The sequence below is a fragment of the Petromyzon marinus genome, chromosome 65, assembly GCF_048934315.1.
Source record: "Petromyzon marinus isolate PM22_M1 ecotype Great Lakes invasive population chromosome 65, UKy_Petmar_22M1.pri1.0, whole genome shotgun sequence".
Classification (NCBI taxonomy): domain Eukaryota; kingdom Metazoa; phylum Chordata; class Hyperoartia; order Petromyzontiformes; family Petromyzontidae; genus Petromyzon; species Petromyzon marinus.
In genome coordinates this window covers 3,128,553-3,145,852 of record NC_133731.1, presented here as the reverse complement: position 1 = coordinate 3,145,852, position 17,300 = coordinate 3,128,553, and the positions used below count along the sequence as shown (strand labels likewise).

The following is a 17,300-nucleotide window of genomic DNA, read 5'->3' as shown; positions in this document are numbered from 1 at the left end:
ACCGACACCTCCGTTCAGTTTCACCTCCCCCCCCCCCCCCCCGTTCTCTTTAACCGTACGTCCCACCCCTCCCCCCACCACCCTCTCCCCGTTGCAACCCACACAGAGCGACGCCACCCTTGCTTAACCTCAACCACGTGACTCGGGGGGGCAGGGCAGGGGGCCAAGCAGGGCAGGGGGCCAAGCAGGGCCAGGGGAGGCAGGGGGCCAAGCAGGGCCAGGGGAGGAGGGGGGCCAAGCAGGGCCAGGGGAGGCAGGGGGGGGGCTGGGGCCCGGACGGTGGATTCATCGCGGGGTTGACGTCGTTTCACCGCGCGCGATGTGAGCGTCACGGCGACGTCACGGTGACGTCACGGCGCCGTCACGGTGACGTCACGGCGCCGTCACGGCGACGTCGCGGCGACGTCGCGGTGACGTCACGGCGCCGTCACGGTGACGTCATGGCGCCGTCACGGCGACGTCGCGGCGACGTCACGGCGACGTCACGGCGCCGTCACGGTGACGTCACGGCGCCGTCACGGTGACGTCACCGTGACGTCACGGCGACGTCACGGCGACGTCGCGGCGACGTCACGGTGACGTCACGGCGCCGTCACGGTGACGTCACGGCGCCGTCACGGTGACGGCTTCTGCCTCCCCGAGCTCACACGGCGGTGGCGGCGTCCGGCTCGGTTTGTGCCAGTGGGAGGGAGGGGGAGGGGGGGGAGGTACCAACGGGGTTGTGTTCACACCCAGCTGAAGCACAATTGTTTCAGATGACTATTAGGCAAGGGTGGGGGAAGGAGCGTACATCACCAAACAGGTAAAAACTTGACTTTACTCAAATTGTTATAAAGCGTGGATTTAAAATTCACAACGTCCATCGTCCGTCCGCCCCCCCCCCCAACACGAACGCCGGGGGGGGGGGAGGGGACAAATGAAGTCTCTCGCTCCGCGTCAACATTCCCAGGAAAAAAAAAATAACGTCGGCAGAAATCGACGAATTTCAATTCCTTCGCTCCACTCCACACACTACCACCACCACCACCACCGCGACAATTACTTAACAGGGGAGGCCACCTTTCAAATAAAAATTAAATCTCATAAAATGTGTGGCAGTCTCCGGAACGAACGACATTGGGGAGCGGTGCATGTCAGTCCCGAGAGACGCGTTTGTAAAAGTTACGGGGTATGTATAATAGTCCGGTGTGGATGCGTTCAATCAGATGCGTTTACATCTCTCATACGCCAGTCGGGAGTTGATGTGATTTGTGCGACTTTACTGGATGTGTGTGTGTGTGAGAGGTCTGTATCATTTTACCGAGTGCATCTTTTCAAGGTGGTGTGTGTGTTGCGTGCGCATGCATGTGATCACGTGCGTGTACAGATTTAACATCCGATTGGATGCGCGGGGGGTGTGTAATCAAATGCGGTTGTGTGATCAGATCCGCGCAACTTCGTTTTGGTCCATCTTATAAACTATTTTTTTTATTTTACCAGGTTAAGGCTGTGCAGTAGCTTTTGAGGGCTTCCGAATCACCAAGCACTTTTAAAAGAGATCTAAAAAAAACATTTTTTTAAAAACTTGATTTTAATTCGGATTTTTTTTCCACGTGCTGTTTTTTTTTGTATTACATCCTTGCTCGAAATTTGTTACGACGATTTTATTCTGCCTACGATTTAACTTTCATTGTTCACGCCTGTAAAAAAAAAAAAAATTTGCTATAGAAATAAAACGACCTGGCCAACCACAAATGATAGCTCACACGAAGTGGTTCACACCGTCATCATCAATCACGTGGGATAACCTGAACGTGTGGCGATGTCGATTCTATAATGTGGAGCGGGGGAGGAGGGGGGGGGGAAACCCCGGACAAAAAATCCACGCGACCACGGGGAGAGAGTGAACATGCCAATTCCAAATATACAGCAGCAGGCATCAGGGTCGGGATTGAACCCACGGCCTCCTGCGTACCGGGCGAGGTAGTCAACATCTCCACGGGGAGAGAGTGAAGACGCCAACTCCAAATACACAGCAGCAGGCATCAGGGTCGGGTACGAACCCACGACCTCCTGCGTACCAGGCGAGGTAGTCAACATCTCCACGGGGAGAGAGTGAACACGCCAACTCCAAATACACAGCAGGCATCAGGGTCGGGTACGAAACCACGACCTCCTGCGTACCGTGCGAGGTAGTCAACATCTCCACGGGGAGAGAGTGAACACGCCAACACCAAATACACAGCAGCAGGCATCAGGGTCGGGTACGAACCCACGACCTCCTGCGTACCGGGCGAGGTAGTCAACATCTCTCCCTAGAGTGGTGGTGGGTGAGCGGTATTTATTTTCTGTCCGGAGTATCCCGGGAACAAATCCAGAGAATGTGGCGGTAAAAATAGTGACAGGCCTCACTTATGATATATCTGGCGCACAGCAACAACAACAACAACAATCGTCAGCAACATCGCCACCACCACCATCATCATCGTCGTCGTGATCATCAAATCATCATCACCGGGCATTTTCCACAAGCGCAAAAAAAAATAACAACCCAACAATCGTCTTAAAGCGAACGTTTTACATTTCAGTAATTTTTGCCTTTTTCCGTTTCTTTCCACCAACCGCAAACCTCCGCGCGTTCGCTGATTCGCTCGCTTGCGTTCGAGAAATGCACAACACCAACAACAACAACCACAACCACCACCCCCGCCACCTCCCCCTCCCTCCATCCCAAAATCGCCCCCCCCCCCCCACACACCCCCCCCCCACCCAGACTCCCCACCCCCCCCCCCTCCCCCCCCAATATTTACGACGGTTCTCATCGTTACAAAAAAATTAAACCTTAAAAGCCAAAAAAAAATTAACCGGCAACCGAATTCAATTTCTTTTCATTCTCCAAAGCCGCTCCCACACCCCCCCCGCCCCGCCTCTACTCCTTCCGCCAGTTACCACGACGACGAGGAGGAGGAGGGAGAGGAGGAGGAGGGAGAGGAGGAGGAGGGAGAGGAGGAGGGAGAGGAGGAGGAGGGAGAGGAGGAGGAGGGAGACGAGGAGGAGGAGGAGGGGGAACAGGGAGGCAGAGGAGGAGGAGGGAGTGGCCGGTCGATCATTTTTATTTTAATTATTTCCCACCCCCCCCTCCAAAACCAGGGGAGGGGGGGGGGGGGGTCTGAGTGAGTGTGTGGGGGGGGGGGGGGCCCAATTGAAGCCGAGCTCAGGACCGGGTCTCCGCATTCTCCACACATTCGGGTGGCGGTTGCCGTGCTGCGGTAATGCCCCCTCCCCTCCACCCCCCACCCGCCCCCCCCCCTCTGTTCTCTCGTCACCGTCGGAGGGAGGGGCGAGGCAGGGAGGGAAGGGGGGGCCAGGGGGGGCCAGGGGGGCCAGGGGGCAGCAGGAGGAGGGAGGGAATGAAATTTACATGAGGAGGCACTTCTTTTTCGATTTCTTTTTCTTCTTCCGCCCGTCTTTACTCACGCGGTCCTTGTACTTGCGGATCTCCCGCACCAGGGTGTAGAAGGCGTCGTCCACGCCCTGCAGCAGGGGGCACGCACACAGCGGAGCCTCTCGTCAGAGGGGGGGGGGCGGGGGGGGGGGGGGGGGGGGCCTCACGCTCTCATGCGGGACGACGGGAGGGGCTCGTGCGCAGAGACGCGCACGGACACGCGGGGGGCCAACACCGGAGCCTCGCGGACACACGCAGACAGGCGGACACACGGACACACAGACACGCAGGGCGAACACCCATAGCCTCGCACACACGCGGACACGCGGACACACAGGGCCAACACCCATAGCCTCGCACACACACGGACACGCAGACACGCAGGGCGAACACCCATAGCCTTACACACACACGGACACACGGACACACGGACAGGCAGACACGCAGGGCCAACACCGATAGCCTTACACACGCACGGACACACGGACACGCGGACACGCGGCCACGCAGGACCAACACCCATAGCCTCGCACACACGCGCGGACACGCGGACACACGGACACGCAGACACGCAGGGCGAACACCCATAGCCTCGCACACACACACACGCGGACACGCGGACACACGGCCACGTGGCCAGGCGGCATCCCAGGCACGCGGGAATCGAACCCCCCCGGGTCGCCGGGGTCGTGGTGCGGCACGCCACGACCCCCACCAGCCGCCCCTTACTCCCCCTGGACACTCCCCAACCACCCCCCCCCACAGCTGCCCCCACCTCCCCCCGCCCCCCTCGCCCCCCCCCTCCCCCCGCCTACCTGCCGAGTCTTGGCGGAGGTCTCTATGAAGGGGATGCCGTAGCTGCGTGCCAGCTCCTGCGCCTGCTTCGTGTCCACGGTCCGCGTGGGCAGGTCACACTTGTTACCCACCAGCACCATCGGCACGTCCTCAGAGTCCTTGACGCGCTTGATCTGTTCCCTGCAAGGGCGGGCGGGCGGGCGGCAGTGCTCGGTCGCGGCCGTGCGTCCCGGTGACGGTGACGGTGACGGTGACGACGGTGACGGTGACGGTGACGGTGACGACGGTGACAGTGACGGTGACGGTGACGACGGTGACGGTGACGGTGACGGTGACGACGGTGACGGTGACGGTGACGACGGTGACGGTGACGGTGACGGTGACGACGGTGACGGTGACGGTGACGACGGTGACGGTGACGGTGACGACGGTGACGGTGACGGTGACGACGGTGACGGTGACGGTGACGACGGTGACGGTGACGGTGACGACGGTGACGGTGACGGTGACGACGGTGACGGTGACGGTGACGACAGTGACGGTGACAGTGACGGTGACGACGGTGACGGTGACAGTGACGGTGACGACGGTGACGGTGACGACGGTGACGGTGACGGTGACGACGGTGACGGTGACGGTGACGACGGTGACGGTGACGGTGACGACGGTGACGGTGACGGTGACGACGGTGACAGTGACGGTGACGGTGACGACAGTGACGGTGACAGTGACGGTGACGACGGTGACGGTGACAGTGACGGTGACGACGGTGACGGTGACGACGGTGACGGTGACGGTGACGACGCTCCGGGCGAGGCCGCCGCCTCGCTGCCGACCCCTCCCCAAGGGGTCGGCAGCGGTCACGCCGGACTTGCTAAAGGTCGTCATGCTCGCAGCAGCAGCAGCGGCGGCAGCGGATTGTGGCTCCACTACACACTACTATATAATACAGTACACTACTCTACACTATACACTACTATACACTACTCTACACTACACTATACACTACAATACACTACACTATACACTACTATACACTACACTATACACTACAATACACTACACTACTCCACACTACACTATACACTACACTACTATACACTACACTACTATACACTACACTACTATAAACTACACACTACACTATACACTACGATACACTACACACTACTACACACTACTATAGCATACAATACACTACACTATACACTACTATATAATACAATACACTACACACTACTATATAATGCTATACACTACACACTACTATATAATACAATACACTACGCACTACTATATAATACAATACACTACACACTACAATATAATACTATACACTACACACTACTATATAATACAATACACTACACACTACACTATACACTGCTATACACTACAATACACTACACACTCATTGTTTTTTTCGGGAAGGTCACGTATGTATGGTATTTCTACGTACGTGACTTTACCGAAAAAACCAATGAGTAATTTTATGCAGTCACGAAAGCTTTAATACTTTATCACTACACACTATTCTAGATTTGAAGCTTTCGTGACTGCAAGGATCCATACTCTTTGGTTCTATTCGGTAAAGTCACGTAGGTAAAAAAATAAAACAACAAAAATCACGACGTTTCGGCCACAACACAAGCGGCCTTCATCAGGTGAAGGGACCGGACTGTCCAGAGGACAGCGTTGGAGTGAAGACAGCTTTCAACAGACAACGGGACAAGAAGTCAAAGCTCATCGAGACGCTGACCTTCCTCAAAAGATGCCGCGACCACAAGCTTAAAGGACGCGACCTGGGCTTACTGTCTTCACTCCAACGCTGTCCTCTGGACAGTCCAGTCCCTTCACCTGATGAAGGCCACTTGTGTTGTGGCCGAAACGTCGAGATTTTTGTTATTTTATTTTTTACCTACGTGACTTTACCGAATAGAACCATAGAGTACACTACACACTACACTATACACTACACACTACTATACACTACAATGCAATACACACTACACACTACTATATAATACAATACACTACACACTACTATATAATACTATACACTACACACTACTATATAATACAATACACTACACACTACACTATACACTACAATACACTACACACTACTATACAATACACTACACACTACTATATAATACAATACACTACTATATAATACTATACACTACACACTACTAAATAATACTATACACTACACACTACACTATACACTACTATACACTACACTACAATACACTACACACTACTATACACTACTATATAATACAATACACTACACTACTATACACTACAATACACTACACACTACAATACACTACACACTACTATACAATACACTACACACTACAATACACTACACACTACACTACACACTACTATATAATACAATACACTACACACTACTATACACTACAATACACTACTATATAAAACAATACACGACACACTACACTATACACTACTATACAATACACTACACACTACAATACACTACACACTACTATACACTACACTACAATACAGTACACACTACTATACACTACTATATAATACAATACACTACTATAAACTACAATACACTACACACTACACTATACACTACTATACACTACAATACACTACACCACACTACACACTACTATACACTACAATACACTATACACTACACACTGCTATACACTACAATACACTATACACTACACACGACAATACACTACAATACACTACTATACACTACACACTACAATACACTACACACTACACTATACACTACAATACACTACACTACTACTATACACTACACTATACACTACACACTACTATACACTACACTATACACTACACACTACTATACACTACACTATAACACTACTATACACTACACTATACACTACACACTACAATACACGACATACTACATACACTACTATACACTACACTATACACTACTATATATACACTACACACTACAATACACTACACACTACTATACAATACACTACAATACAGTACACACTACTATACACTACTATATAATACAATACACTACTATAAACTACAATACACTACACACTACACTATACACTACTATACACTACAATACACTACACCACACTACACACTACCTATACACTACAATACACTACACACTGTTATACACTACAATACACTATACACTACACACGACTATACACTACAATACACTACTATACACTACACACTACAATACCACTACACACTACACTATACACTACAATACACTACACACTACTATACACTACACTATACACTACACTACTATACACTACACTATACACTACTATACACTACACTATACACTACACACATACTATATACTACACTATAACACTACTATACACTACAATATACACTACACACTACAATACACGACAACTACAATACACTACTATACACTACACTATACACTACATACACGACATACTACAATACACTACTATACACTACACTATACACTACTATACACTACACTATACACTACTACACACTACTATACACTACAATACATTACTATACACTACACACTACAATACACTATACACTACTACACACTACTATACACTACACTACACACTACTATACACTACACTACACACTACTATACACTACACTACACACTACTAAATAATACTATACACTACACAATACTATATAATACTATACACTACACTATACACTACACACTACTATACAATACACTATACACTACACTATACACTACTATACACTACACTATAACACTACTATACACTACACTATACACTACACACTACAATACACGACACACTACAATACACTACACTATACACTACTATACACTTACACACTACTATACACTACACACTACTATACACTACACTACACACTAGTAAATAATACTATACACTACACAATACTATATAATACTATACACTACACTATACACTACTATACAATACACTATACACTACAATACACTACTATACACTACACACTACACTATACACTACACACTACTATACACTACTATACACTACACTATAACACTACTATACACTACACACTACAATACACGACATACTACACTATACACTACTATACACTACTATGCACTACACACTACTATACACTACACTACTACACACTACTATACACTACAATACATTACTATACACTACACACTACAATACACTATACACACTACTACACACACACTATACACTACTACACACTACACTACACACTACTAAATAATACTATACAACTTAACAATACTATATAATACTATACACTACACTATACACTACTATACAATACACTATACACCACAATACACTACAAACTACTACACACTACTATACACTATACACTACACTTTTGGCTCGTCGTAGAATAAAGAAGGCCGTCTGGAACGCTCCTTCCTTTCGATGTTAGGAAGCCACTGCAAGCTGGGCACTTTTACACCACCACCATCATCATCTAAGGTTGACAACAAACTCGTTTCTCTTACAGCTGCTCCGTGGTTTTTTCCCCTTCCCCGTTCTAGTTTGTTGCACTTCCTCCACACCTCCGTGTGTGTGTGTGGGGGGCTCACAGCTTCCACCTGTACTGGTGGAAGCTGTAAGACCCCCACACACACACACACCCTGCCACCTGTACTGGTGGAGCAGTAAGACACACACACACACACCCTGCCACCTGTACTGGTGTATGGTGTAAGACACACACACACACACCCTGCCACCTGTACTGGTGGAGCAGTAAGACACACACACACACCCTGCCTCCTGTACTGGTGTATGGTGTAAGACACACACACACACACACCCTGCCACCTGTACTGGTGTATGTGTAAGACACACACACACACACACCCTGCCTCCTGTACTGGTGGAGCAGTAAGACACACACACACACACCCTGCCACCTGTACTGGTGTATGGTGTAAGACACACACACACACCCTACCTCCTGTACTGGTGTATGGTGTAAGACCCCCACACACACACATACCCTGCCTCCTGTACTGGTGTATGGTGTAAGACACACACACCCTGCCACCTGTACTGGTGTATGGTGTAAGACCCCCACACACACACCCTGCCACCTGTACTGGTGTATGGTGTAAGACCCCCACACACACACCCTGCCACCTGTACTGGTGGAGCAGTAAGACACACACACACACACCCTGCCTCCTGTACTGGTGTATGGTGTAAGACACACACACACACACCCTGCTACCTGTACTGGTGTATGGTGTAAGACACACACACACACACACCCTGCCACCTGTACTGGTGTATGGTGTAAGACACACACACACACACCCTGCCACCTGTACTGGTGTATGGTGTAAGACACACACACACACACCCTGCCACCTGTACTGGTGGAGCAGTAAGACCCCCACACACACACCGTGCCTCCTGTACTGGTGTATGGTGTAAGACCCACACACACACACCCTGCCACATGTACTGGTGGAGCAGTAAGACACACACACACACACCCTGCCATCTGTACTGGTGTATGGTGTAAGACACACACACACACACCCTACCTCCTGTACTGGTGTATGGTGTAAGACCCCCACACACACACCCTGCCACCTGTACTGGTGGAGCAGTAAGACACACACACACACACCCTGCCTCCTGTACTGGTGTATGGTGTATGACACACACATACCCTGCCACCTGTACTGGTGGATACTGTAAGACACACACACACACACACCCTGCCTCCTGTACTGGTGGATACTGTAAGACACACACACACACACCCTGCCACCTGTACTGGTGGATACTGTAAGACACACACACACACACATACCCTGCCTCCTGTACTGGTGGATACTGTAAGACACACACACACACCCTGCCACCTGTACTGGTGGATACTGTAAGACACACACACACACCCTGCCTCCTGTACTGGTGGATACTGTAAGACACACACACACACACCTGCCACCTGTACTGGTGGATACTGTAAGACACACACACACACATACCCTGCCTCCTGTACTGGTGGATACTGTAAGACACACACACACACATACCCTGCCACCTGTACTGGTGGATACTGTAAGACACACACACATCCTGCCACCTGTACTGGTGGGTACTGTAAGACACACACACACACACCCTGCCTCCTGTACTGGTGGCAGGGTGTAAGACAACAACAACAACCGCCATTCGCCACTAAGTGGCGGTGACATCACCACGACGCTTGTGCCAGGACATGTGCACCTTGAGGCCACGTGGAGTGTTGAACGCCCACTGGCAAGAGGTCACAGGGCAGACCCAGCAGGTACCACGGGTCGACTGACTGAGATGACTGGCTGATGCACCACCTGTGCCCCCTACTGTGCCAACCTGCTGTGCTTTAGCCACCCGGCGCTCCGCTCGTTGTTGTGAGCGTCGCTCCTCCGCCCTCCGTTGTTGTTGGGAGGGCGACTTCCTCCAACTGCCCAGTAGCGTCCTTCACGAGCCTCCTCCACTGAGGCCGATCTTGACACCACTGGTACCAGTCATCGGCAAGTCCACTCAGCTCCACGTCCTCCTGTACCACATCACTCATCTCTTCTCTAGCCCGTGCCGCGCCCGTTTAGCCCCCTCGATCCGGCCGAACAAAAGCTGTTTCGGTATGCGGTGGCTGGGCATGCGGGCTACATGACCCAGCCATCGCAGCCTTGCCCGCCGGAGGAGCTCACCGATGGGACCTTGCCCAGATCTTTCAAGAATTTGTGTAAGACACACACACACCCTGCCACCTGTACTGGTGTATGGTGTAACACACACACACACCCTGCCACTGTACTGGTGGAGCAGTAAGACACACACACACACACCCTGCCACCTGTACTGGTGTATGGTGTAACACACACACACACCCTCCACCTGTACTGGTGGAGCAGTAAGACACACACACACACACCCTGCCACCTGTACTGGTGTATGGTGTAACACACACACACACCCTGCCACCTGTACTGGTGGAGCAGTAAGACACACACACACACACCCTGCCACCTGTACTGGTGATATGGTGTAACACACACACACACCTGCACCTGTACTGGTGGATACTGTAAGACACACACACACACACCCTGCCTCCTGTACTGGTGTATGGTGTAAGACACACACACACACCCCCTGCCACCTGTACTGGTGGATACTGTAAGACACACACACACACACACCCTGCCACCTGTACAGGGATTTATGATCGCGGGCCACTGAGGCAGACTCCATCTCCTCAGCAACTCGCGACCACCACCCATCCTTGCAGCGCCTCACGGCTCTCCGAACCTCCGAGCGAAGGCTGCGGTAAGCCTCCTCATTCTCTGACGTGGGATGCTGTGGACTATTAAAGTGGGCCTGCCGCTTTTTCTCAAATATCCTGAACACCTCCTCTGTCAGCCAGGGTCTCTGGGGAGGTCCTGACCGCGTACCCAAAGCAGCCAATGCAGCTGCATGAGTCACAGTCCTAAACCTCGCCCATTTACCCTCGACATCAGGAGGAGTGGGGGACGATGCCAACCCCACCCGCAAGCGATGATGAAATTCCCGCTTGCAACTTTCATCAGCTGTAAGTCCCCCACAACAACAACAACAACCGCCATTCGCCACTAAGTGGCGGTGACGTCACCACGACGCTTGTGCCAGGCCATGCGCACACACGCACACACCCCCCCTTCCTCCTGTACTGGTGGATGCTGTAAGCCCTTCCCCCCCACACACACACACACACCTATACTGGTGGATGCTGTAAGCCCCCCCACACACCCACACACACACCTGTACTGGTGGATGCTGTAAGCACACCCCCACACACACACACACACACCTGTACTGGTGGATGCTGTAAGCACCCCACACACACACACACCTGTACTGGTGGATGCTGTAAGCACACCCCCACACACACACACACACACCCTTCCTCCTGTACTGGTGGATGCTGTAAGCACACCCCCCCACACACACACCTGTACTGGTGGATGCTGTAAGCACCCCCCCACACACACACACACCTGTACTGGTGGATGCTGTAAGCACACCCCCACACACCCCCACACACACACACCTGTACTGGTGGATGCTGTAATCCCCCACACACACACACACCTGTACTGGTGGATGCTGTAAGCCCCCCACACACCCCACACACCCACACACACCTGTACTGGTGGATGCTGTAAGCCCCCCCCACACACACCTGTACTGGTGGATGCTGTAAGCCCCCCCCACACACACACCTGTACTGGTGGATGCTGTAAGCCCCCCACACACACCCCCACACACACACACCTGTATTGGTGGAAGATGTAAGCCCCCCACACACCCCACACACACACACACCTGTACTGGTGGATGCTGTAAGCAAACCCCCACACACCCCACACACACACCTGTACTGGTGGATGCTGTAATCCCCCCACACACACACACACACCTGTACTGGTGGATGCTGTAAGCCCCCCACACACCCCACACACACACACACACCTGTACTGGTGGATGCTGTAAGCCCCCCCCACACACACACCTGTACTGGTGGATGCTGTAAGCCCCCCACACACACCCCCACACACACACACCTGTATTGGTGGAAGATGTAAGCCCCCCACACACCCCACACACACACACACCTGTACTGGTGGATGCTATAAGCCCCCCACACACACCCCCACACACCCCCACACACCTGTACTGGTGGATGCTGTAAGCCCCCCACACACACACACCTGTATTGGTGGAAGATGTAAGCCCCCCACACACCCCCACACACACACACCTGTACTGGTGGATGCTGTAAGCCCCCCACACACACCCCCACACACACACCTGTACTGGTGGATGCTGTAAGCCCCCCACACACACCCCCACACACACACCTGTACTGGTGGATGCTGTCAGCACACCCCACACACACACACACACCTGTACTGGTGGATGCTGTAAGCCCACCCCACACACACACACACCTGTACTGGTGGATGCTGTAAGCACACACACACACACCTGTACTGGTGGATGCTGTAAGCACACCCCCACACACCCCCACACACACACACCTGTACTGGTGGATGCTGTAAGCCCACCCCACCCCCACACACCTGTACTGGTGGATGCTGTAAGCACACCCCCACACACACACACACACACCTGTACTGGTGGATGCTGTAAGCACACACACACACACACCTGTACTGGTGGATGCTATAAGCCCCCCGCCACACACACACACACACCTGTACTGGTGGATGCTGTAAGCCCACCCCACACACACACACACCTGTACTGGTGGATGCTCTAAGCACCCCCCCACACACACCCCACACACACCTGTACTGGTGGATGTCCTCGAAGGACTTGGAGTTGTTGATGGCGAAGACACAGAGGAAGCCCTCGCCGGTGCGCATGTACTGGTCACGCATGGCGCTGTACTCCTCCTGCCCGGCCGTGTCCAGGATGTCCAGCAGACACGTCTCGCCGTCGATCACGACCTGCTTCCGGTACGAGTCCTGCACCCAAGGCACGCCGCACGGAGAACGGCCCCCCCCCCCCCCCCCGACATCCGGCAACATTAGCCTCGCAGACACGTCGGCGGCCAAGGAGTTCGCGATTGCCTCCCAGCACGAGGGCGCGATGGACTCGCCGCGCGATTGGTTGGGGAAAACAAAACAAACAACACAAAACGGGATGCTGCTGGATGCTTCTTCCGAACCGACGGGAGGGGGTGCCCGCATCTCCCCAGGGCCAGATTTGTTCTCGAAGGCAAATCGTCGAAAACACAAATTGATCCCGGGGGATCAACACAAGGCTGCGGTGGAGGTGGATAACCACTGCTCTAGATGCTACCCCAGGCGCCCCCAGTGACTCGTTCGGCCTGTGACAGGCGTCTCGCGCGTGCTTGCCGCTGGGCGTGCTCAACCCCCCCCCCCCCCCGCTGGATTTTACAACACAGCTCCAACCGCGTTGCAGGAGAACCGACTGCAGGCCCACACAGACAGCGAGCAGCAGCAGCAGCAGCTGCTGTGAAGGGCGGCACGACTCACGAGGTGGTGGTGGTGGTGGTGGGTGGCCAGCACCGCGCCTGGACCCGGGGAGGTCCGGGTGGGCGAGTGGGTGAGTGGGCGAGTGGGTGGGCGAGTGGGTGGGTGGGCGAGCGGGTGGGCGAGTGGGTGGGTGGGCGAGCGGGTGGGCGAGCGGGTGGGCGAGTGGGTGGGTGGGCGAGCGGGTGGGCGAGCGGGTGGGCGAGTGGGTGGGCGAGTGGGTGAGTGGGCGAGTGGGTGGGCGAGTGGGTGGGTGGGCGAGCGGGTGGGCGAGTGGTTGGGTGGGCGAGCGGGTGTGCGAGTGGGTGTGCGAGTGGGTGGGCGAGCGGGTGGGTGAGTGGGTGTGCGAGTGGGTGGGCGAGCGGGTGGGTGAGTGGGTGTGCGAGCGGGTGGGTGAGTGGGTGTGCGAGTGGGTGTGCGAGCGGGTGTGCGAGTGGGTGGGTGAGTGGGTGTGCGAGCGGGTGGGCGAGCGGGTGTGCGAGTGGGTGTGCGAGCGGGTGTGCGAGTGGGTGTGCGAGTGGGTGTGCGAGTGGGTGTGCGAGCGGGTAGGCGAGCGGGTAGGCGAGTTGGGGGGGCGAGTGGGTAGGCGAGCGGGGGGGTGAGTGGGTGAGTAGATTAGTGGGTGAGTAGGTGAGCGGGCAGGTGAGCAACTAGGTGAGTAGGTGGGTGGGTGAGTAGGTGGGTGGGTGGGTGAGTAGGTGGGTGGGCGAAAAGATGAGTAGGCGAGTGGGTGCGTGGGTGAGTAGGTAGGTAGGTGGGTGAGCGAGCATGTGATTGGGTGGATAACTAGGCGAGTAAGTGGGTGGGCGAGTAGGTGGATGGGTAATTATGGGGAGTGGGTGAGTAGGCGAGTGGGTGGGTAATTAGGTGAGCGGGTGGGTGAATGAGTGGGTGGGCGAGTAGGTCGATGAGAGAGCGGGTGAGCAGGTGGGTGGATGGGTGGGTAGGTTATTGGGTGAGCGAGCGGGCAGGCGAGTTCCAGGCCGATGGAACCGCTGCCCGCAAGTCTGCGAGGTCGCTACGGCGACGCCGCGGGCGCTCACCTCGATGGTGGGGTCGTACTCGTCCACAAAGTGGTTCTGGATGAGCTGGATGGTGAGGGCGCTCTTGCCAACACCTCCAGCGCCCACCACCACCAGCTTGTACTCCGTCATGGCGCCCGCTGTCCCGCCTGCTGCTGCTGCTGCGACGACGACAACAACAACGACGACAACAACAACAACAACCACAACCTCGATGACTTCACCACGGCGCTTGTGCCAGGCGCGGTGCACTTGCGAGGCCACGCGAAGCTGTCCCAACGGCCGCTGGCGGGAGGTCACACGGTTCAGACCCAGGTGGTGCCATGGGGCTGACGGACCGAGACGCGAGGCAACAGACACACGCACACACGCACGCACACGCACGCACGCACACACACACACACACACACGCACACACGCACACACACACACAGGCACACACGCACACACACACACACACACGCACACACGCACACACACACGCACACACACACACACGTACACACGCACGCACACACGCACACACACACACACGCACACACGCACGCACACACACACGTACACACGCACACACACACGCACGCACACACGCACACACGCACACACACACGCACGCACACACGCACACACACACACGCACACACGCACACACACGCACACACACACACGCACACACACACGCACGCACACACACACACACAAAGATCCCCCGTATAGCCTGAACAGACCGTAGGGGCAAGTGCTGTTAGCGAGCACCTATGAAGGCCGGAACGGTACACGAGGGGGTGGGTGGCCAGCACCACGCCCGACCGCCTTTGTCTCCCTAGTGGCAATGTTTACACACCGCACCAGGTACTCATTTGAGGCCGAGTCGACCTAGGGGAGGCCCGGGACCGGTTCAGATAATCGTCACTGGTGTTGGCCGTGAGCGGGAATCGAACCCGGGTCGCCAGGTTCATAGCGCAGCGTAGCGCTAACCGCTACACTATCGCTCCCCACTCACGCACACACACACGTACGCACACAAAGATCCCCCGTGTAGCCTTCGCAGACTGTCGGGGCAAGTGCGGTTAGGAGAGCGGCGCCTACGAAGGCCGGCGCCGTGGCACACGAAGGGGGGGGCGGGCGTGGGGTGGCCGGCGACCACGCCCGGCCGCCTTTGTCTCCCCAGTGGCGACGTTTACTAACACACCGCGCACCAGGATACGTCGCTGGAGGCCGAGTCGACCTAGCGGATGCGTTGGTCGCGAGCGGGGAATCGAACTCGGGTGACCGGGCTCGTAGCGCTAACCGCTCCCCCCACCGAGATTCGTGCACGGCGACGATGGCGACGATGGAAGACTTCGCCGCGTGTCGCCACTTCAAGACGTTTCTTACCCCCCCCCCCCCCCGTTCGTGTTTTTGTTTTGTTTGCGGTCGCACCGGGAGTCGTGAGCCGCACGGCTCACGGGGTCATACCTAATACGTGAAAAGTGAAATGGATGAACACACGCACGTGCACGTGTGTGTGTGTGTGTGTAACGTTCATCCAATCAAAGTTACAATGGCAAACGAGACCCGTAACAAGAACGCCTTTTGGAGTCATCTGGTCCAACACCAGTGGAGACTAAAGGGCTCTAAGTAAAAGCCGTCTCTCGGGTGTGGACCAATCAAATTCAAGGGCAGTGCCAATATCATTATCAGAGTTGTCTCATTTTGTTTTGCATTTTGACTGCTGGTGTTGTGGTCATTGCAAACATGATGCCTTGAATAAAGGTGTCAGTATTTTTGTGTGCCAGTTAAAAGGGTAAAACCTATTCCTATATCTTGTTTCTGGCAAAGGAGGTCTCATAATGTTAATGCTCACCCCGAGCCCTCAATACTCTGATAGTGCGCTGTTTTTGAGTTGTACGCCTTTTGGCGTCTTCTGGTCCAACACCAGTGGAGACTAAAGGGCTCTAAGAAAAGC

General features: G+C 53.9%; 1 protein-coding gene across 2 annotated transcripts in view; it reads right to left on the bottom strand.

The window, feature by feature from the left end:
- Window positions 1-2,768: 2,768 nt before the first annotated feature.
- Window positions 2,769-17,300, bottom strand: part of LOC116956509 (GTPase KRas) — a 30,968-nt gene continuing 16,436 nt past the window's right edge. Inside the window, exons 2-5 of one of the 2 annotated variants that reach the window (XM_032978187.2) lie at window positions 15,374-15,513; window positions 13,621-13,799; window positions 4,240-4,399; window positions 2,769-3,513 (exon numbers count right to left, since the gene is read on the bottom strand). In XM_032978187.2, coding sequence (XP_032834078.2) covers window positions 3,397-3,513; window positions 4,240-4,399; window positions 13,621-13,799; window positions 15,374-15,484 — 567 coding nt within the window. In that variant the 5' untranslated portion in view covers window positions 15,485-15,513 and the 3' untranslated portion in view covers window positions 2,769-3,396. The remainder of the gene's footprint in view (window positions 3,514-4,239; window positions 4,400-13,620; window positions 13,800-15,373; window positions 15,514-17,300) is intronic. The other variant, XM_076054245.1, reaches the window with a different exon arrangement.